Source organism: Oncorhynchus kisutch, unplaced genomic scaffold, assembly GCF_002021735.2.
Source record: "Oncorhynchus kisutch isolate 150728-3 unplaced genomic scaffold, Okis_V2 scaffold1585, whole genome shotgun sequence".
NCBI lineage: Eukaryota > Metazoa > Chordata > Actinopteri > Salmoniformes > Salmonidae > Oncorhynchus > Oncorhynchus kisutch.
The window spans coordinates 9,644-32,500 of NW_022263530.1; the positions used below are offsets into that span (position 1 = coordinate 9,644).

General features: G+C 44.2%; 1 protein-coding gene across 1 annotated transcript in view; it reads left to right on the forward strand.

The window, feature by feature from the left end:
• Positions 1-143: 143 nt before the first annotated feature.
• The window catches only part of LOC109879553 (fascin-2-like), a 26,076-nt gene continuing 3,362 nt past the window's right edge, over positions 144-22,857 (forward strand). Inside the window, exons 1-3 of the mRNA XM_031818741.1 lie at positions 144-1,195; positions 16,265-16,421; positions 17,822-17,943. Of these exons, the coding sequence (XP_031674601.1) occupies positions 352-1,195; positions 16,265-16,421; positions 17,822-17,943 (1,123 nt within the window). The 5' untranslated portion in view covers positions 144-351. The remainder of the gene's footprint in view (positions 1,196-16,264; positions 16,422-17,821; positions 17,944-22,857) is intronic.

Genomic DNA, 22,857 nt, shown 5'->3' on the forward strand with positions numbered 1-22,857 from the left:
ACACGGCGTGAGATAAAGTGTATTTGTAAGAAGAGAATGAAGGCAAGAGGAGAGGGAGAGGTGGGTTTAGTGCACTGGTATGTGACGTCAGCGGCTCGTTGGATTGAGGTCCTGTGTCCTGCTGATTTTAATCCTGGCTGATTAGGTAACAGAGAGCAAGAGCCTGTGCAAACCCTCTGGGGGAAGAGAGAGAGGAAGTCAAGCATTTAGACAGAAGGAGGTTGTTAAAGCAGAGAAATTTTGCGCCTGGAGAGAAGAGAAAGGGGAACACTTCCCCCTCTACCCTCCCCCTCATTCATCCTAGCTTTCCACTCCAGACCTCTGCGTGTGTGTGTGTGTGTGTGTGTGTCTATGGACAACGGATCGACGATGCCCACGAACGGAATTAACAAAGCCTTGAAGCTGCAGTTTGGCCTCATCAACCACGAGAGCCGTTACCTAACGGCCGAGGCCTTCGGCTTCAAGGTGAACGCCTCAGCCTCCAGCATGAAGAAGAAGCAGATCTGGACTCTGGAGCAAGAGGACCAGGACACCCAGGTAGTGTTCCTTCGCAGCCACCTGGGCCGTTACCTGGCCTCCGACAAGGATGGTAAGGTGAGCTGCGGGGCAGAGCAGCCCGACTCGCCCGGCTGCCGCTTCCTGATCGTGGCCCAGTCGGATGGCCGCTGGGCGCTGCAGTCGGAGACGTACCTGCGCTTCTTTGGAGGCTCGGCTGACTACCTGTCCTGCTTCGCCCAGGCCATCGGGGAGCCCGAGCTGTGGGCCGTCCACCTGGCCCTCCATCCGCAATCTAGCCTGCTCAGCGTGGCGCGCAAACGCTACGCCCACCTGTTTGCCCGGGAAGGAGAGATCTCGGTGGACAGCAACATCCCCTGGGGATCGGACTCCCTGGTCACCCTGGTATACCTGGAAGGAAAGTACTTCCTGAAGACGTGCGATAGCCGCTTCCTCAGCAACGACGGGAAGCTGGTCAAAGAGAACACCCCCACCACCAGCTTCACCCTGGAGCTCAAGTCAGGCAAGCTGGCCTTCAAGGACTGCGATGGGAAGTACCTGACACCCATGGGCCCGACCGGCACGCTGCGCTCAGGCCGGTGCTCCAAGCCTGGCAAGGATGAGCTGTTTGATCTAGAGGAGAGCCACCCACAAGTCATTTTCCAGGCAGCCAACAAAAGATTTGTCTCCGTCAAACAAGGTAATTATCCAGCCAATGTATATATTTATTGCTATAATGCACATTATTTAAGTGTTTTTGTATAGTCTCTACTGAGATGGAAAAATTTGAACTAATTTGATGTTTGGACAATATTTGGGGTTGGAAATGTCTTGGGTCATACATTCAATATCCTCTCTGAAGGTGCACATCTAGCTGCAGAAGAATTGAAAAGAATAATGTCAGCAGAACCCCATTAGGCTCACAGTAGGGTTCCCAGGAGATTGCTATCATATTGACCTGCTATACTTCCCTTGGAATCCACCCAGAACGGAGGAAACTAATGTTCTAAACCGCTTTCTATTTTCCATTTAGACGGCAAATGGACCAACCAGGGAGGTTCTGCCTGCTCTATTTTGAGAAAGGAACGGGATGGAGAAAATAGAGTAGGTAGGCCAGCTGTGAACCCATTGGGACATTCTCAGGGAGCTTTAGAATTGCTGAACTTTTGAAAGTATTTTATTTTTTGTTCAACGCTTTTAATGGCTAAAAACCTGACATTACATTAAACACACTGCTCTGAGAAGAGTAGAGTACAAACCCATTTGGTTCAGAAAATAATAAGTCTCATTGTACTGTGCTCAGCACGATCAACCTCCAGTGTAATTGACCTGCAAATCCACACTTCATGCGTTATAGTTGACGTCAAGAAATTCAAAGTAGGAAAATGTTCATGTTTGCATAATTTCCCTGTAGAGGTTGGTTGGTTCTATCACAAGCAAATGGCAGTCCAATAGAATCACCATTAGTTAGCTCAGTGCTGAAGCTCACTTTGTCTTTAGTTACACTCCTTAGCAATTAGATGAAAAGTTCATGCTGTTGAAAGACTCCTTACATCTCAACAATTCTCAGAAAATGTGTCTCGGCGCGACAGGATGATGGCATGGTCTTGGGTGCTGCTCTACTCCAGTGAGACGGCTGAGGAGAGGACGGCTCATAGTAATGGCTGGAATGGAGTCAATGGAATGGTACCAACCATATAGAAACCATGTGTTTGATACCATTTCAGACATTATTATGAGCTGTCCTCCCCTCATCAGCCTCCTCTGCTCTACACCCTTAGTGAAGCCTGTGGGTCTGTCTGTCAGTAGCAGGCAGTATATTGAATTCTAATCACAGGTAGGCTCAGTTCAGTCATATTTGTCAATTTCAGAAACCATTCACTCAAGTGAGCATTGAGACATATCTCAAAATACATTAAGCATGCAGTGTAGCAGCCCACTAGGAATGTTAGCCCACATAGGGGAAGGTTCTCTACTCAACGAGAATCAGAAATAAAGTAATCAATTAGGGGATCCAAAAAAGATTGTCAGAGACTCTCTCCTGGAAATGTTCAGAAAGAACATTGTGAAAGCATGTGACAAGTGTCAAGTTCGGTACAACTGAAGGGCAGCCATGCTTGTCTCCTCGCTCTGCACGGTGCATATGGTCAGTCAGCCATTGGGCGCCATTACGCGTGTCATCCGGGTCGTCATGGTAATGGGCTTTGTCATTTCCACTGTGTGTCCCAGAAGAGATTAGGCAGAGTGCAGGCTGATGACTCCAGGGAGGCAGAGGGGTCCTGCTGGTGCTATCAACTAATTCCCATCAATGGGCATTTCAGGACCACAACCATTCTATTATCAAGCTGAAACTGCCTGATGCTTTATCTGTGGATTGAGAGTGAGGAGAGTGAGTGGTTGTAATTGTAATGGGGGCTGAGGTTGTTTGATTGTGGCAGGTAGAGGAAGTCATCTATTAGTCTGGACAGGCAGTGAGAGAGCAGTTAAAATAGGAGAACTAGTCAGACTGATCAGTTACCTACACCCATCATTAGCTCTCGGCAGAGGCTTTCCCTGAGAGAGGAATGAAGGTGGAGAGATCTCCTCTGCTGACAGTGACATACCTAGAGACAGGCCAGCAGGCAAGGAGGACAGGTTAAAAAGAGACCGAAGGGACTTTGGCTGTTTCTGGTCACAGGTTTGGATGAAGTTCCAAACAAAGACTTGTAGGGTGTCATTCAGTGAGGGTGTCACCCTGCCACAGCTACATTCACAATGACATAACCTACAAGTACCAAAATGATTTATATATAGGTTTTATTCATTACAATACATTCTTCCCTCCCTACCCTGCACAGGCCTCCCCTGGCATGCTATTTCTTACGATTTGGTAAAAATATAGAGGTAAATGTGATTTTAAATTGTACGAGTTCAGGATGATTTTACAGATCAACAAAATAAATATGAAATAGTGCAGCGGTCTAAGGCATTGGCCCAGCGTCATCCAGGTTTGGCTGTGGTAGGCCGTCATTGTAAATAATCATTTGTTCTTAACTGACTTGTCTAGTTAAATTAAGGTTAAATAAAAAAAATATTTAAAAAATAATGTATGTAGGCTACTGGCTCAAATATTGATCAGGCATGAAATAGTATATTTGATCGCAAAAAATTTGCGCTCAATATTATTCCCAGTTCATTCTACTCTTCTTTGGTTAAAATGTTCAACAAGTGGCTTTTCAAAATGTCCAATATGGCAACCCAACCCATAATGTTGTGCTTGGTCTCTCTGAAGAGGAGTGTTTTTGCATGGGGTGTATTCACTAGGAAACAGACTGAAGCAAACGGGACGAAACTGGGAGAGACTAACCTGAACTTGTCCACTAAGAAACTCTCATTTTTGTTTTGCTACAATGTGCACTAATGAATACACCACTGGTGTCTCCTCTCCCCCGACATGTGTTTTAGGAACGAGGCAGGCACCCGAAAGCTGCTTAGTGGGTCCTGTGGTGCAGATTTGCATTGCACCACCGAGGGAATTACAGCAGGCGAATGAGCAGGATGGGTGGAGGGGGGTGTGAATGGGATTAGGGTGGTAACAGGCTTAAGAGAAAGGTTGAGGGATATTTCTGTGGTATCTAATTTGAACTCCAGCAGACACAATCTGCAATTTACAGAGCATTCAGAAAGTATTCAGGCCCCTTGACTTTTTCCACATTTTGTTACGTTACAGCCTTATTCTAAAAACATGTTTTTTACTCATCAATCTACACACAATACCCCATCAAGACAAAGCAAAAACAGATTTGTTGAAATATTAGCAAATTTGTAAAAATACATTTCTAAAAATAAAAATACATTTCCATAAGTATTCAGACCCTTTACTCAGTACTTTGTTGTAGCACCTTTAGCAGCGATTACAGCCTCGAGTCTTCTTGGGTACAAGCTTGGCACACCTGTATTTGGCGAGTTTGTCCCATTCTTCTCTCCAGATCCTCTTAAACTCAGTCACGTTGGATGGGGATCGTCGCTGCACAGCTATTTTCAGGTCTCTTCAGAGATGTTCGATCGGGTTCAAGTCACAGCTCAGGCTGGGCCATTCAAGGACATTCCCTATGGGATGTGTATGGGAAAACCCTTAATGTTTAATTAGTAAAAATATATATTTTTTAAACTTAATGCCAGTCCCTAGGACAACCCTTAATGTCAGTCCCTAGGACAACCCTTAATGTCAGTCCCTAGGACAACCCTTAATGTCAGTCCCTAGGACAACCCTTAATGTCAGTCCCTAGGACAACCCTTAATGTCAGTCCCTAGGACAACCCTTAATGTCAGTCCCTAGGACAACCCTTAATGTCAGTCCCTAGGACAACCCTTAATGTCAGTTCCTAGGACAACCCTTAATGTCAGTCCCTAGGACAACCCTTAATGTCAGTCCCTAGGACAACCCTTAATGTCAGTCCCTTGGACAACCCTTAATGTCAGTCCCTAGGACAATCTTTAATGTCAGTCCCTACGGGATGTGTGTAGGACAATCTTTAATGTCAGTCCCTACGGGATGTGTGTAGGACAATCTTTAATGTCAGTCCCTACGAGATGTGTGTAGGACAATCTTTAATGTCAGTCCCTACGGGATGTGTGTAGGACAATCTTTAATGTCAGTCCCTACGGGATGTGTGTAGGACAATCTTTAATGTCAGTGTGTAGGGTATCTCATGCATCTCATTTTACGGCAAATAGTCTCCCCCACTCCTAGATTTGATGATGTAATGTATAATGAATAATGCTCTTGAATAATGCTCTAAAGTGAAGGGTTCAGTTTGTAATGTTGCAACATTTAGAAAATGACTATATTTTATACTTTGAAAGCTCAGCTATATATAGCCTTCATTAAAGATGCACTCTCAAACTTCTGTATCATTTCAGCCAGTAGTTTTAGAAGTGGTAGCCAAAAGTGGGCCCCGATTTTGTGTACTACGTCATCAAATTGTGTACTACGTCATCAAATTGTGTACTACGTCATCAAATTGTGTACTACGTCATCAAATTGTGTACTACGTCATCAAATTGTGTACTACGTCATCAAATTGTGTACTACGTCATCCATTTCGTATAATAAGTTACATCCTGCAAACAATTTATATATACATTGTGAAAATCGTATGATATGTTACGATTTTATTGTGCTTACGATCCTGGAGGGCATCTTTAATGATGTCATTGGTGCTTACTTGTTATCTATTGTGAATGCTGTGCTTTTCAAACATATTTGTATCCTCAGTCAATATCTATGCCTTTTGGATGATAGGCCATTCCCAACAGTTATTTGGTCGCATCATGTTTCTCCAAATACATTTCCAGTCTTTCATTTGAGTATTTCTAGAACTGTTGCAGTAGCTGTGCTTCCCTGCAGTACCAGATCGGGGAGATATTTCTATTACACAGTGATATTGCACCACTATGGGTAGAGTGAGGGGTCAGTGGTGAAAAGCAAGAGCTGGATTCAGTATTTATTTTCTATCAAATACTTTGGGCTGCGCTTGATTAAGCTTAAGCAAAATACAAACCCTGCCCATCTGGCACTCAAGGCAGACTCAATCAAACACTCAAAGCATTTAAAAGCTTTCAAACAGAAATGATTAGAACCCAGGTCTGGAAACATCTGAAGGAACTGTGGGGACACTGGCAAACACCTGGAAACATCTGAAGAAACTGCGGGGATACTGGCAAACACCTGGAAACATCTGAAGGAACTGCGGGGACACTGGCAAACACCTGGAAACATCTGAAGGAACTACGGGGATACTGGCAAACACCTGGAAACATCTGAAGGAACTGCGGGGATACTGGCAAACACCTGGAAACATCTGAAGGAACTGCAGGGACACTGGCAAACACCTGGAAACATCTGAAGGAACTGCGGGGATACTGGCAAACACCTGGAAACATCTGAAGGAACTGCAGGGACACTGGCAAACTCCTGGAAACATCTTAAGGAACTGCGGGGATACTGGCAAACACCTGGAAACATCTGAAGGAACTGCAGGGACACTGGCAAACACCTGGAAACATCTGAAGGAACTACGGGGATACTGGCAAACACCTGGAAACATCTGAAGGAACTGCGGGGACACTGGCAAACACCTGGAAACATCTGAAGGAACTGCGGGGACACAAACACACACCTGGAAACATCTGAAGGAACTGTGGGGACACTGGCAAACACCTGGAAACATCTGAAGGAACTGCAGGGACACTGGCAAACACCTGGAAACATCTGAAGGAACTACGGGGATACTGGCAAACACCTGGAAACATCTGAAGGAACTGCGGGGACACTGGCAAACACCTGGAAACATCTGAAGGAACTGCGGGGACACAAACACACACCTGGAAACATCTGAAGGAACTGCGGGGACACTGGCAAACACCTGGAAACATCTGAAGGAACTGCGGGGACACTGGCAAACACCTGGAAACATCTGAAGGAACTGCGGGGATACTGGCAAACACCTGGAAACATCTGAAGGAACTGCGGGGACACTGGCAAACACCTGGAAACATCTGAAGGAACTGCGGGGACACAAACACACACATACAGAGCCTTCAGAAAGTATTCGCTCCCCTTGACTTTTTCCACATGTTGTTGTTGTTACCGGCGGAATTTAAAATGGATTATATTGAGATTATTTTGTCAGTGGCCTACACACAATACCCCATAATATCAAAGTGGAATTATGTTTTTTGAAATGTTTACAAATGAATTTAAAATTAAACGCTGAAATGTCTTGAGTCAATAAGTATTCAACCCCTTTGTTATGCATACCTAAATAAGTTCAAGTGTAAAAATGTGCTGAATAAGTCACATGAGTTGCATGGAATCACTCTGTGTGCAATAATAATGTTTAACATGATTTTTAAATGACTGTGTCATTTCTGTACCCCATACATACAATTATCTGTCAGGTCCCTCAGTCGAGCATTGCATTTCAAACATAGATTAAACCACAAAGACCAGGGAGGTTTTCCAATGCCTCACAAAGAAGGGCACCTATTGGTAGATTAGTAAAAATATAAAAAAGTAGACATTGAATATCCCTTTGAGCATGGTGAAGTTATTAATTACACTTTGGATGGTGTATCAATACACCCAGTCACTACAAAGATACAGGTGTCCTTCCTAACTCAGTTGCCAGAGAGGAAGGAAACCGCTCAGGAATTTCACTATGAGGTTAATGGTGACGTTAAAACAGTTACAGAGTTTAATGGCTGTGATTAGAGAAAAGTTCAGATGGATCAACAACATTGTTTCTCCACAATACTAAACTTTTTGACATCCTGTTTGCAACAAGGCACTAAAGCACTAAAGTTATACTGCCAAGAAAATATGGCAATACATTTTTTGCCTGAGTACAAAAGTGTTTTATTTGGGGAGTATCACTCTCCATATTTTGAAGCATAGTGGTGGCTGCATCATGTTATGGGTATGCTTGTAATCGTTAAGAACTGGGGAGTTTTTCATCATAAAAACAAACGGAATGGAGGTAAGCACAGGCAAAATCCTATAGGAAAACTTGCCTTAGAGTGCTTTCTACCAGACACTAGGAGATTAATTTACCTTTCAGCAGGACAATACCACAAAACACAAGGCCAAATCTACAATGGAGATGCTTACCAAGAAGACAGTGAATGTTCCTGAGTGGCCGAGTTACAGTTTTGACATAAATCTACCAAATAATCTATGACAAGACCTGAAAGGGGTTGTCTAGCAATGACCAACAACCAATTTGACAGAGCTTGAAGAATTTTGAAAAGATTAATGCTACTGGTGATTCTCTGATCCACCTCTACGCAGACAACACCATTCTGTATACATCTGCCCCTTCTTTGGACACTGTGTTAACAAATCTTCAAACGAGCTTCAACATCATACAACACTCCTTCCGTGGCCTCCAACTGCTTTTAAATGCTAGTAAAACTAAGTGCACGCTCTTCAACCGATCGCTGCCCGCACCCTCCCGCCCGATTAGCATCACTACTCTGGACGGTTCTGACCTAGAACATGTGGACAACTACAAATACCTAGGTGTCTGGTTAGATTGTAAACTGTCCTTCCAGACTCACATTAAGCATCTCCAATCCCAAATTAAATCTAGAATTGGCTTCCTATTTCACAAACAAAGCCTCCTTCACTCATTCCGCCAAACATACTCTCGTAAAACTGACTATCCTACCAATCCTTGACTTCGGCAATGTCGTTTACAAAATAGACCCCAACACTCTACTCAGCAAACTGGATGTAGTCTATCACAGTGCCATCCATTTTATCACCAAAGCCCCATACACTATCCACCACTGCGACCTCTATGCTCTCGTTGGCTAGCCCTCACTACATATCCACCGCCAAACCCAATGGCTCCAGGTCATCTATAAGTCTTTGCTAGGTAAAGCCCTGCCTTATCTCAGCTCACTGGTCACCATAGCAACACCCACCCGTAGCACGCGCTCCAGCAGGTATATTTCACTGGTCAACCCCAAAGCCAACACTTCCTTTGGCCGCCTTTCCTTCCAGTTCTCTGCTGCCAATGACTGGAACGAATTGCAGAAATCACTGAAGCTGGAGTCTTACATCTGTCAGATTAGCTTACCGATCACTATACCTGTACACAGCCAGTCTGTAAGTAGCACAACCGACTACCTCATCCCCATATTATTACTTACCCTCTTTTGCACCTCAGTATCTCTACTTGCACATCATCATCTGCACATACAGTACATCATTCCAGTATTAATATGAAATTGTAATATTTTCGCCTCTATGGCCTATTTATTATCTACCTCCCTACTCTTCTACATTTGCACACACTGTACATAGATCTTTCAATTTTTCTTTTATTTTGTGTTATTGACTGTACGTTTGTTTATGTGTAACTCTGTGCTGTTGTTCTTGTCGCACTGCTTTGCTTTATCTTGGCCAGGTTGCAGTTGTAAATGAGAACTTGTTCTCAACTGGCCTACCTAGTTAAATCAAATAAATAAATATAAAATGGTGCACAATCCAGGTGTGGAAAGCACTTAGAGACTTACCCAGAAAGCCTCACAGCTGTAATCGCTGCCAAACATGCTTCTACAAAGAATTGACTCAGGGATGTGAATACTTATGTAAATTAGATAATTCTGTATTTCATTTTCAATACATTTGAAAAAATGTCAAAAACATGTTTTCACTTAGTCATTATGGTGTATTGTGTGTAGATGGGTGAGAAAATGTTTAATGCATTTCAAATTCAGGCTGTAACATAACAAATTGTGGAATATGTTGAGGGGTGGTGATCATTTCTGAAGGCGCTGTACATAGGCCTACAGTACATGTGTTACCCAACATGTCATCGTGGCACCCAGTACCTAATCCCGCATGTGCACTGCTTCGTCTGTCACAACACAACCAGTCATGTTAGTTTAATTATGTTTTTAATCACAATGTAAGTGTCACAACTTGCGGTCACCTCGGGACACGTGTAATCTGCTGTGTGAGATAAACTGGCAGGATAAGACAGGACGTGCAAATGACAGGCTCATCCGAGCAGCGGGATACCTCGGGACAAGGCGGTGCCAAGGTCAACTCTCACACCACCTCTCCTATGGTCGTGTTCATTAGGGCATGCAATGCAATGTTTCATTCAGTTTTATCCCATTTAGTGCCTAATGAACACCACCCTGGTCCTCACACATCCAGGGACATCCTCTTTGGACGTTCAAACCTCAGGGAGATCCTCTTTGGACGTTCAAACCTCAGGGACATCCTCTTTGGACGTTCAAACCTCAGGGACATCCTCTTTGGACGTTCAAACCTCAGGGACATCCTCTTTGGACGTTCAAACCTCAGGGACATCCTCTTTGGACGTTCAAACCTCAGGGACATCCTCTTTGGACGTTCAAACCTCAGGGACATCCTCTTTGGACGTTCAAACCTCAGGGACATCCTCTTTGGACGTTCAAACCTCAGGGAGATCCCAAATCAGGAGGAAATGCATGCGGTGTATAGAGGCCAGGAGTTTTTCCTGTCCACATTACCTAATTAGAAGATAACTCCTGGTCCTAGTTTTAGGCTTTATCTATGGCCCAGGGTTTTAGGCTATATATATGGCCCTGAGTTTGAGGGTTTATCTATGGCCCAGAGTTTTAGGCTATATCTATGGCCAGGGTTTTAGGCTATATCTATGGCCAGTGTTTTAGGCTATATCTATGGCCCAGGGTTTTAGGCTATATCTATGGCCCAGAGTTTTAGGCTATATCTATGGCCCAGGGTTTTAGGCTATATCTATGGCCCAGGGTTTTAGGCTATATCTATGGCCCAGGGTTTTAGGCTATATCTATGGCCAGGGTTTTAGGCTATATCTATGGCCAGGGTTTTGGGCTATATCTATGGCCCAGGGTTTTAGGCTATATCTATGGCCCAGAGTTTTAGGCTATATCTATGGCCAGGGTTTTAGGCTATATCTATGGCCCAGGGTTTTAGGCTATATCTATGGCCCAGAGTTTTAGGCTATATCTATGGCCAGGGTTTTAGGCTATATCTATGGCCCAGAGTTTTAGGCTATATCTATGGCCAGGGTTTTAGGCTATATCTATGGCCCAGGGTTTTAGGCTATATCTATGGCCCAGGGTTTTAGGCTATATCTATGGCCCAGGGTTTTAGGCTATATCTATGGCCCAGAGTTTTAGGCTATATCTATGGCCCAGAGTTTTAGGCTATATCTATGGCCCAGAGTTTTAGGCTATATCTATGGCCCAGAGTTTTAGGCTATACATAGAAACCAGAGTTTTTCCTGGCCAGGAAAAAACCCAAAACCAAAAACCTATAAAACATTATACAGCTGAACCCAAAACCTATAGAATATTATACAGCTGAACTCTATAGTGATCCAGCCTGGTCTCAGAGCAAAACGTATTATACAGTGCATTCGAAAGTATTGATAACCCTTTACTTTTTCCACATTTTATTACGTTACAACCTTATTACAACCAGTGGGGCTTCCGAGTGGAGCAGCTGTCTAAGACACTGCATCTCAGTGCTAGAGGCGTCACTACAGACTCTGGTTTGATTCCAGGCTGTATCACAACCAGCCATGATTGGGAGTCCCATAGAGCAGCGCACAATTGGCCCAACATCGTCTGGGTTAGGGTTTGGCCCGGGGTAGGTCGTCATTGTAAATAAGAATTTGTTCTTCACTGAGTTGCCTACTTAAATAAAGGTTCAATTAAAAAAACATTTCTAAAATGGATTAAATAAGAAAATATCCTCATCAATCTACACACAATAACCCAGAATGGCAAATGGAAACAGGTTTTTAGAAATTTTAGCAAATGTATGAAACAACAATATTTGACACCTTATTTACTTAAGTATTCAGAGCCTTTGCTATGAGCCTCAAAATTGAGCTCAGGTGCATCCTGTTACCATTCATCACCCGTGAGATGTTTCTACAACTTGATTGGAGTCCACCCGTGATAAATTCAACTGATTGGACATGATTTGGAAAGGCACACACCTGTCTATGTAAGGTTCCACAGTTGACAGTGCATGTCAGAGCAAAAACCAAGCCATGAGGTCGAAGGAATTGTCTGTAGAGCTCCAAGACAGGATTGTGTCGAAGCACAGATCTGGGGAATGGTACCAAAAAATGTCTGCAGCATTGAAGGTCCCCAAGAACACAGTGGCCTCCATCATTCTTAAATGGAAGGTGTTTGGAACCACCAAGACTCTTCCTAGAGCAGGCCCACCTGGCCAACCTGAACAATCAGGGGAGAAGGGCCTCGGGCATTGAGGTGACCAGGAACCCGATGGTCACTCTGACAGAACTCCAGAGTTCCTCTGTGGAGATGGGAGAACCTTCCAGAAGGACAACCATCTTTGCAGCACTCCACCAATCAGGCCTTTATGGTAGAGTGGCCAGTCGGTAGCCACTCCTCAGGAAAAGGCACATGACAGCCCACTTGGAGTTTGCCAAAAGGCACCTGAACAACTCAGACCATGAGAAACAAGATTTTCTGGTCTGATGAAACCAAGATTGAACTCTTTGGCCTGAATACCAAGTGTCACGTCTGGAGGAAACCTTGCACAATCCCTAAAGTGAAGCATGGTGGTGGTAGCATCATGCTCTGGTGATTTTCAGTTTTTCAGCGGCAGGGACTGGGAGACCATTCAGGGTTGAGGGAAAGATAAACGGTGCAAGGTACAGAAAGATCCTTGATGAAAACCTGCTCCATAGTGCTCAGGACGTCAGACTGGGGTGAAGGTTCACCTTGCAACAGGACCACAACCCTAAGCACACAGCCAAGACAACACAGGCGTGGTGTCGGGACAAGTCTCTGAATGTCTTTGAGTGGCCCAGCCAGAGCCCGGACTTGAACTCAATCGAACATCTCTGAAAATAGCTGTGCAGCGACGCCTCAAATCCATCCTGACAGAGCTTGAGAGGATCTACAAAGAAGAATGGGACAAACTCCCAAAATACAGGTGTGCCAAGCTTGTAGCATAATACCCAAGAAGACTCAAGGCTGTAATCTCTGCCAAAGGTTCTTCAACAAAGTACTGAGTAAAGGGTCTGAATACTTATGCAAATGTCATATTTCTGTATTTTTTTTGTTAGAAATTTGCAAAAATGTCTGAAACCTGTTTTTGCTTTGTCATTAGGGGTATTGTGTGTAGATTGATTAGAGAAAAAAATATTTTATCAATTTTAGAAGAAGGCTGTAATGTAACAAAAATGTTTGAAAAAGTCCTGGGATCTGAATACTTCCTGAATGCACTGTATTTGACTAAAATCTGTGCCACTCCATTTAGTATGATATGTTGTTTTACGTTAGGTTACATTACATTGGCCCATGTAAATCCGATACACTTATATTAGTATGATATGATACGTTTGGGATGACAGTAGGTCGCTTAAGGCAAAAACGAAAGGAGGGTGATTGGTTGGGGTGGATGGGTGGGCATATTACACCAACATCTAGCAACCCAAATGTTGTGTGTTTGAATCTCATCACAGACAACTTTAGTATTTTAGCTAATTAGCAACTTTGCAACTACTTACACCATTTTAGCTACTTTGAAACTACTTAGCATGTCAGCTAACCCTGACCTTAACCCTATGACCCAACTCCTAACCCTGACCTTAACCCTATGAACCAACTCCTAACCCTAACCTTAACCCTATGAACCAACTCCTAACCCTGACCTTAACCCTATAACCCAACTCCTAACCCTGACCTTAACCCTATAACCCAACTCCTAACCCTGACCTTAACCCTATAACCCAACTCCTAGCCCTGACCTTAACCCTATAACACAACTCCTAACTCTAACCTTAACCCTATAACTCAACTCCTAACCCTGACCTTAACCCTATAACCCAACTCCTAACCCTGACCTTAACCCTATGACCCAACTCCTAACCCTAAACTTAACCCTATAACCCAACTCCTAACCTTAACCCTATAACCCAACTCCTAACCCTGACCTTAACCCTATGACCCAACTCCTAACCCTAAACTTAACCCTATAACCCAACTCCTAACCTTAACCCTATGACCCAACTCCTAACCCTAACCTTAACCCTATAACCCAACTCCTAACCCTGACCTTAACCTTATAACCCAACTCCTAACCCTGACCTTAACCCTATAACCCAACTCCTAACCCTGACCTTAACCCTATAACCCAACTCATAGCCCTGACCTTAACCCTATAACACAACTCCTAACCCTAACCTTAACCCTATGACCCAACTCCTAACCCTGACCTTAACCCTATAACCCAACTCCTAACCCTGACCTTTACACTATGACCCAACTCCTAACCTTGACCTTAACCCTATAACCCAACTCCTAGCCCTGACCTTTACCCTATGACCCAACTCCTAATCCTGACCTTAACCCTATAACCCAACTCCTAACCCTGACCTTTACCCTATGACCCAACTCCTAACCCTGACCTTAACCCTATAACCCAACTCCTAACCCTGACCTTTACCCTATGACCCAACTCCTAACCCTGATCTTAACCCTATAACCCAACTCCTAACCCTGACCTTTACCCTATGACCCAACTCCTAACCCTGACCTTTACCCTATGACCCAACTCCTAACCCTAACCCCTAACGTACTACAGTACAGCAGTTGAAGATAATATATCATACTGTGCTAAACTGGTTAAAGCGATCAAGACGTAGGATACTATACGTCCTACAATTTGTATTATGTTATATTGTATGGCTGCTATTACATTGTAGGCCAATGTAAAGTAACCTATTTTTCTAAATAGCGGCACGGATTTTGATCAAATTTAATACGTTTTCCTCTGAGACAAGGTTGCAGCGGCGTTGCCTCGGTAATTCACATTCAGATTGTTGGTGCAATGTGTTTATGTCCTCATCATTTTTTATTTAGGTACTGTGTGTGTTTTATGAGCTCACAGTCCTGCAGTAGCGGTGGTTGCATACTGTAATATCCCCCCTGCTCACAACATGAGGGTATACTTGCAGAGTTACACACCGAGAAGACCAGGACTATTATACTGTTTAACATGACACGTTGGCAATGTTCTGTCCTGACAGTCCTGCACTATAAAGGAGCAGAGTGCATTTATGAGTGGAAGTGATTAAAAGAGGTGGGCTTGTATCAAGGGAAGAAATGTGGATGATTGGAAGGAGCTCATATTAGGGGTTGGATGATACAGAAGTGCCAGATATTTAAAAAAACAAATACATTAAAATCACAAAATGAAAAAGGATCATAAATCTGTTGACTTTGTGTGTGAACCTACCCTGTTTTTCTCTGATACTTTATATCCAATCTAGGTCGGTGGAGCTCGGTGCCCTACTCCTTTAAAAAGAGAGAGATATACTCCAGAATAGTCAGCTTTCAGAGAAGCTCTATAAGGAAGAACTCATCATTCTAAATTAATAGGATGTCTAAAGCTTTGGCCTACAAGACATGATCCAGCGTATCTAACCTGAACCACACAGCCCATTTAGACAAGGCCCGGGATATAAGAATAGCACTGTCTTCTGACCAGGTTTTGTGCTGTGAGTCCCTGAGCTGTGTAACACTAGAGAAGAAGAGACGAGAGACAGACAGTTCTTTAATGAGCTGTCACATCACTGCTGTGTCCATGGTTCTCCTGCAAATCACCTTTGAGTGTAAATGGCTTGTGAGAAGAGCTTGTAATCATCGTCATTGTAATGCCCTTCGACTCCGAGCCATGGCATTCTTATCTCAACTGTCCTTTTCTTTTTTATTTCCCTTTTGTTGTTGTCTCTGTATAATGGATCAATACAGTTTTGTTGTCTCTGTATAATGGATCAATAACGTTTCATTTGTTGTCTCTGTATAATGGATCAATAACGTTTCATTTGTTGTCTCTGTATAATGGATCAATAACGTTTCATTTGTTGTCTCTGTATAATGGATCAATAACGTTTCATTTGTTGTCTCTGTATAATGGATCAATAACGTTTCATTTGTTGTCTCTGTATAATGGATCAATCAAGTTTCATTTGTTGTCTCTGTGTAATGGATCAATAACGTTTCATTTGTTGTCTTTGTATAATGGATCAATAACGTTTCATTTGTTGTCTATGTATAATGGATCAATCAAGTTTCATTTGTTGTCTCTGTGTAATGGATCAATAACGTTTCATTTGTTGTCTCTGTATAATGGAGCAATGACGTTTCATTTGTTGTCTCTGTATAATGGATCAATGAAGTTTGTTGTGTTGTATCATTATAGGTGTGAGCATCTCAGCCAACCAGGATGTGGAGACAGACATGGAGACCTTCCAGATGGAGATTGATAAGGAGAGCAAGAAGTGCATGTTTAGGACCAACGGCGGTAACTACTGGACACTGGTCTCCCACGGAGGGATCCAGTCCACAGCCACGGAGGTGTAAGTAGATCTATTTTACACTCACTAGTTTGTCATGAGAATGCACACCATAGAGTTGGCTACAGACGGCTTCCCAATTCATTATTTTGGACATTCTTGCTAACATGCTAACATTATCTGTTGGACATTCTTGCAAACATGCTAACATTATCTGTTGGATATTATCTGTTGGACATTCTTGCTAACATGCTAACATTATCTGTTGGACATTCTTGCTAACATGCTAACATTATCTGTTGGATATTCTTGCTAACATGCTAACATTATCTGTTAGACATTCTTGCTAACATGCTAACATTATTTGTTGGACATTCTTGCTAACATGCTAACATTATCTGTTGGACATTCTTGCTAACATGCTAACATTATCTGTTGGACATTCTTGCTAACATGCTAACATTATCTGTTGGACATTCTTGCTAACATGCTAACATTATCTGTTGGACATTCTTGCTAACATGCTAACATTATCTGTTGGACATTCTTGCTAACATGCTAACATTATCTGTTGGATATTCTTGCTAACATGCTAACATTATCTGTTGGACATTCTTGCAAACATGCTAACATTATCTGTTGGACATTCTTGCTAACATGCTAACATTATCTGTTGGACATTCTTGCTAACATGCTAACATTATCTGTTGGATATTCTTGCTAACATGCTAACATTATTTGTTGGACATTCTTGCTAACATGCTAACATTATCTGTTGGACATTCTTGCTAACATGCTAACATTATCTGTTGGACATTCTTGCTAACATGCTAACATTATCTGTTGGACATTCTTGCTAACATGCTAACATTATCTGTTGGACATTCTTGCTAACATGCTAACATTATCTGTTGGACATTCTTGCTAACATGCTAACATTACCTGTTGGACATTCTTGCTAACATGCTAACATTATTTGTTGGATATTCTTGCTAACATGCTAACATTATCTGTTGGACATTCTTGCTAACATGCTAACATTATCTGTTGGACATTCTTGCTAACATGCTAACATTATCTGTTGGACATTCTTGCTAACATGCTAACATTATCTGTTGGACATTCAGATGTTGTTTTGTCAGAACAAGCACACCTGATTGAACTTGTCAAAGAATAAACCAAATGAATTGAATCTTAGTGTTCTTGTTCTGGAATAGAACAAATATGTGTCACAGTTTAGGGTGCATGAAGAATGGACAGGGAAACACCTCTACTAAACAGATCTGCAACCAGAGGATATGAACAGTTTTATGTAATGTCGCTTATGAGGGCATACATCAAAACACTTAGGTTTAAACAATTATACTAGATCTAAACAACCTTCCATGAAATTATTTTCAACTTAACCCCCCCCACCCCTCTTTTCCTTCTTCTCTTTCATCCCCTTATCCGGACAACCACAGGGAGGCCAACACAATGTTTGACATTGAATGGCTCGGTCGCAGTGTAGCACTGAAGGCAAGCAATGGGAAGTACGTGTGCACCAAAAAGAATGGGCAGCTTTCAGCCGTCAGCGATTCCGTAGGTAAGTGCTTCGAGATCCAAATCTCTGACGTGATTCAGGTAGCATAGAGATCACGTTGAATGTGTCACATGGAATGTGCTCAACACGACTGAGGGACGAATGAGCACGTGTCATGTGAAAAGAGAATTGGCATGTGATCAGAGGACGAAAGAGAAGAAGATAGAAGATCAATGGTGATCAAAGGACAGGGATGGACCAGACATCAGCCCGGGAATTTCTCTCACTGGCCCATTTATTTCCTTTAGGGCCCCGTTACAAAAAAGGACTTAGGAAAATTGCAATTGGCTTAGAACAGGGCGGCATGGTTGGCCCTTGGATGTACACAGAGAGCTAATTTTAATAATATGCATGTCAATCTCTCCCCCGCTGAAAGTGGAGGAGAGATTGATTTCATCACTACTTTTATTGATGAGAAGTATTGACATGTTGAATGCACCGAGCTGTCTGTCTAAACTACTGGCACACAGCTCGGACACCCATGCATACCCTACAAGACATGCCACAAGAGGTCTCTTCACAGTCCCCAAGTCCAGAACAGACTATGGGAGGCACACAGTACTACATAGAGCCATGACTACATGGAACTCTATTCCACAGTACTACATAGAGCCATGACTACATGGAACTCTATTCCACATAAAGTAACTGACACAAGCAGTAAAATTAGATTGAAAAAACAGATGAAAAAACACCTTATGGAACAGCGGGGACTGTGAAGCAACACACCATTGGCACAGACACATGCACACACACACACACACACACTACACATACACATACACATGGATTTAGTACTGTAGATATGTGGTAGTGGTGGAGTAGGGGCCTGAGGGCACCCAGTGTGTTGTGAAATCTGTGAATGTATTATAATGTTTTAAAATGGTATAAACTGCCTTAATTTTGCTGGACCCCAGGAAGAGGAGCTGCTGCTTTGGCAACAGCTAATGGGATCCATAATACAAATAGATAATATAAATAGAAAATACTAGCTCAAAAAATATAATTCTGACAGGTCCACAGGGCTAAAATCCAGAGTCCCATCTGGCATTTGGCCTTACTGCCCTATGTCCTTACTGCCCTATGTCTCTACTGCCCCATGTCTCTACTGCCCTATGTCTCTACTGCCCTATGTCTCTACTGCCCTATGTCCTTACTGCCCTATGTCCTTACTGCCCTATGGCCTTACTGCCCTATGTCCTTACTGCCCTATGTCTCTACTGCCCCATGTCTCTACCGCCCCATGTCTCTACTGCCCTATGTCTCTACTGCCCTATGTCTCTACTGCCCTATGTCCTTACTGCCCTATGTCCTTACTGCCCTATGTCTCTACTGCACTATGGCCTTACTGCCCTGTGTCTCTACTGCCCCATGTCTCTACTGCCCTATGTCTCTACTGCCCTATGTCCTTACTGCCCTATGTCCTTACTGCCCTATGTCTCTACTGCACTATGGCCTTACTGCCATATGTCTCTACTGCCCCATGTCTCTACTGCCCTATGTCTCTACTGCCCTATGTCCTTACTGCCCTATGTCTCTACTGCCCCATGTCTCTACTGCCCCATGTCTCTACTGCCCTATGTCTCTACTGCCCTATGTCTCTACTGCCCTATGTCCTTACTGCCCTATGTCCTTACTGCCCTATGTCTCTACTGCACTATGGCCTTACTGCCCTGTGTCCTTACTGCCCTATGTCTCTACTGCCCTATGTACTTACTGCCCTATGTCTCTACTGCCCCATGTCTCTACTGCCCCATGTCTCTACTGCCCCATGTCTCTACTGCCCCATGTCTCTACTGCCCTATGTCTCTACTGCCCTATGTCTCTACTGCCCTATGTCCTTACTGCCCTATGTCCTTACTGCCCTATGTCTCTACTGCACTATGGCCTTACTGCCCTGTGTCCTTACTGCCCTATGTCTCTACTGCCCTATGTACTTACTGCCCTATGTCTCTACTGCCCCATGTCTCTACTGCCCCATGTCTCTACTGCCCCATGTCTCTACTGCCCCATGTCTCTACTGCCCTATGTCTCTACTGCCCTATGTCTCTACTGCCCTATGTCCTTACTGCCCTATGTCCTTACTGCCCTATGTCTCTACTGCACTATGGCCTTACTGCCCTGTGTCCTTACTGCCCTATGTCTCTACTGCCCTATGTACTTACTGCCCTATGTCTCTACTGCCCTATGGCCTTACTGCCCTATGTCTCTACTGCCCTATGTCCTTACTGCCCTATGTCCTTACTGCCCTATGGACTTACTGCCCTATGTCCTTACTGCCCTATGTCTCTACTGCCCCATGTCTCTACTGCCCCATGTCTCTACTGCCCCATGTCTCTACTGCCCTATGTCTCTACTGCCCCATGTCTCTACTGCCCCATGTCTCTACTGCCCTATGTCTCTACTGCCCTATGTCTCTACTGCCCTATGTCCTTACTGCCCTATGTCCTTACTGCCCTATGTCTCTACTGCACTATGGCCTTACTGCCCTGTGTCCTTACTGCCCTATGTCTCTACTGCCCTATGTACTTACTGCCCTATGTCTCTACTGCCCTATGGCCTTACTGCCCTATGTCTCTACTGCCCTATGTCCTTACTGCCCTATGTCCTTACTGCCCTATGGACTTACTGCCCTATGTCCTTACTGCCATATGTCTCTACTGCCCCATGTCTCTACTGCCCTATGTCTCTACTGCCCTATGTCCTTACTGCCCTATGTATCTACTGCCCCATGTCTCTACTGCCCCATGTCTCTACTGCCCTATGTCTCTACTGCCCTATGTCCTTACTGCCCTATGTCTCTACTGCCCTATGGCCTTACTGCCCTGTGTCCTTACTGCCCTATGTCTCTACTGCCCTATGTACTTACTGCCCTATGTCTCTACTGCCCTATGGCCTTACTGCCCTATGTCTCTACTGCCCTATGTCCTTACTGCCCTATGGACTTACTGCCCTATGTCCTTACTGCCATATGTCTCTACTGCCCCATGTCTCTACTGCCCTATGTCCTTACTGCCCTATGTCTCTACTGCCCCATGTCTCTACTGCACTATGTCTCTACTGCCCTATGGCCTTACTGCCCTATGTCTCTACTGCCCTATGGCCTTACTGCCCTATGTCCTTACTGCCCCATGTCTCTACTGCCCTATGGTCTTACTGCCCTAAGGCCTTACTGCCCTATGTCTCTACTGCCCCTTGTCTCTACTGCCCTATGTCTCTACTGCCCTATGTCCTTACTGCCCTATGTCCTTACTGCCCCATGTCTCTACTGCCCTATGTCTCTACCGCCCTATGTCTCTACCGCCCCATGTCTCTACCGCCCCATGTCTCTACCGCCCCATGTCTCTACCGCCCCATGTCTCTACTGCCCGATGGCCTTACTGCCCTATGTCTCCACTGCCCTATGTCCTTACTGCCCTATGTCCTTACTGCCCTATGGCCTTACTGCCCTATGGACTTACTGCCCTATGGACTTACTGCCCTATGTCTCTACAGCCCTATGTCTCTACTGCCCTTTGTCCTTACTGCCCTATGGCCTTACTGCCCTATGCACTTACTGCCCTATGTCTCTACAGCCCCATGTCTCTACCGCCTGTCGTGGCAATTTCCTGCATTACCAAATGATGAGAGAGCAAACCACACACCAGTCAGAGTTATTTAAACTTAATCTTTAATTATATGAGCTTCACCATAGCCCTGTGACTCTCGGATCAATTCAGTGTCTATAAATTCATTCTGAGAGTACTTACAAAAGAATACTTCATCATTAATAGCCAAGATACACCCCTCTCAACTCACAATGACGAACCATAGATCTTAGGAACTTTTACTTGAAAGAGGAGTATTCCATTGCCAGATAGCATTAGCTATAAATTATTGTTCAGTTTGGTCTCTTAGATGAGGTTCTACTTCTTGTTCTTGGTACTTCATATTACCAAAACATTACCTCATCCAATGGCATATATCAATTGTCTATTCTAGATACCCCCATCTCAAATACAACCCCTCCTGGACAAGCTCACAGAGGAGAGTGAGCCTCTAGGTCATATACTAGGTCAAGAGAAGGGCAACATCAGAGGGGACATAAAATGGTTCCAGACACTCAATGGGAAAAGGAGGGAGTGACTGGAGTACAGACATAGTGGAGCCCTTCACATAGTTTCACAGATATATTCATTATGAAGACAATGTTCAAACCTGACTTCTCCCTTTCTGATATTCTGCCTATTACCAGACATGTAAAAGACAAGCCTGACCTCTCCCCTCGCTGGGCACCAAGTGATTTTCCCTAGAGAAGAGAGAGGAAAATGCAACTGCCAACAGTATAGTCCAAAATAAGACATCCTAATGACAAGTATCTCACATAAGCATATTATGAAAGTAAATAAAACATCTTATTTATCAATGTTACCTAACTAATTCTGATTCAGCTACGACACGCCCCATGTCCCTACCGCCCCATGTCCCTACCGCCCCATGTCCCTACCGCCCCATGTCTCTACTGCCCCATGTCTCTACTGCCCCATGTCTCTACTGCCCCATGTCTCTACCGCCCCATGTCTCTACTGCCCCATGTCTCTACTGCCCCATGTCTCTACTGCCCCATGTCTCTACTGCCCCATGTCTCTACTGCCCCATGTCTCTACTGCCCCATGTCTCTACCGCCCCATGTCCCTACCGCCCCATGTCTCTACCGCCCCATGTCTCTACCGCCCCATGTCTCTACTGCCCCATGTCCCTACTGCCCCATGTCTCTACCGCCCCATGTCTCTACCGCCCCATGTCCCTACCGCCCCATGTCTCTACCGCCCCATGTCTCTACCGCCCCATGTCCCTACCGCCCCATGTCTCTACCGCCCCATGTCCCTACCGCCCCATGTCTCTACCGCCCCATGTCTCTACCGCCCCATGTCCCTA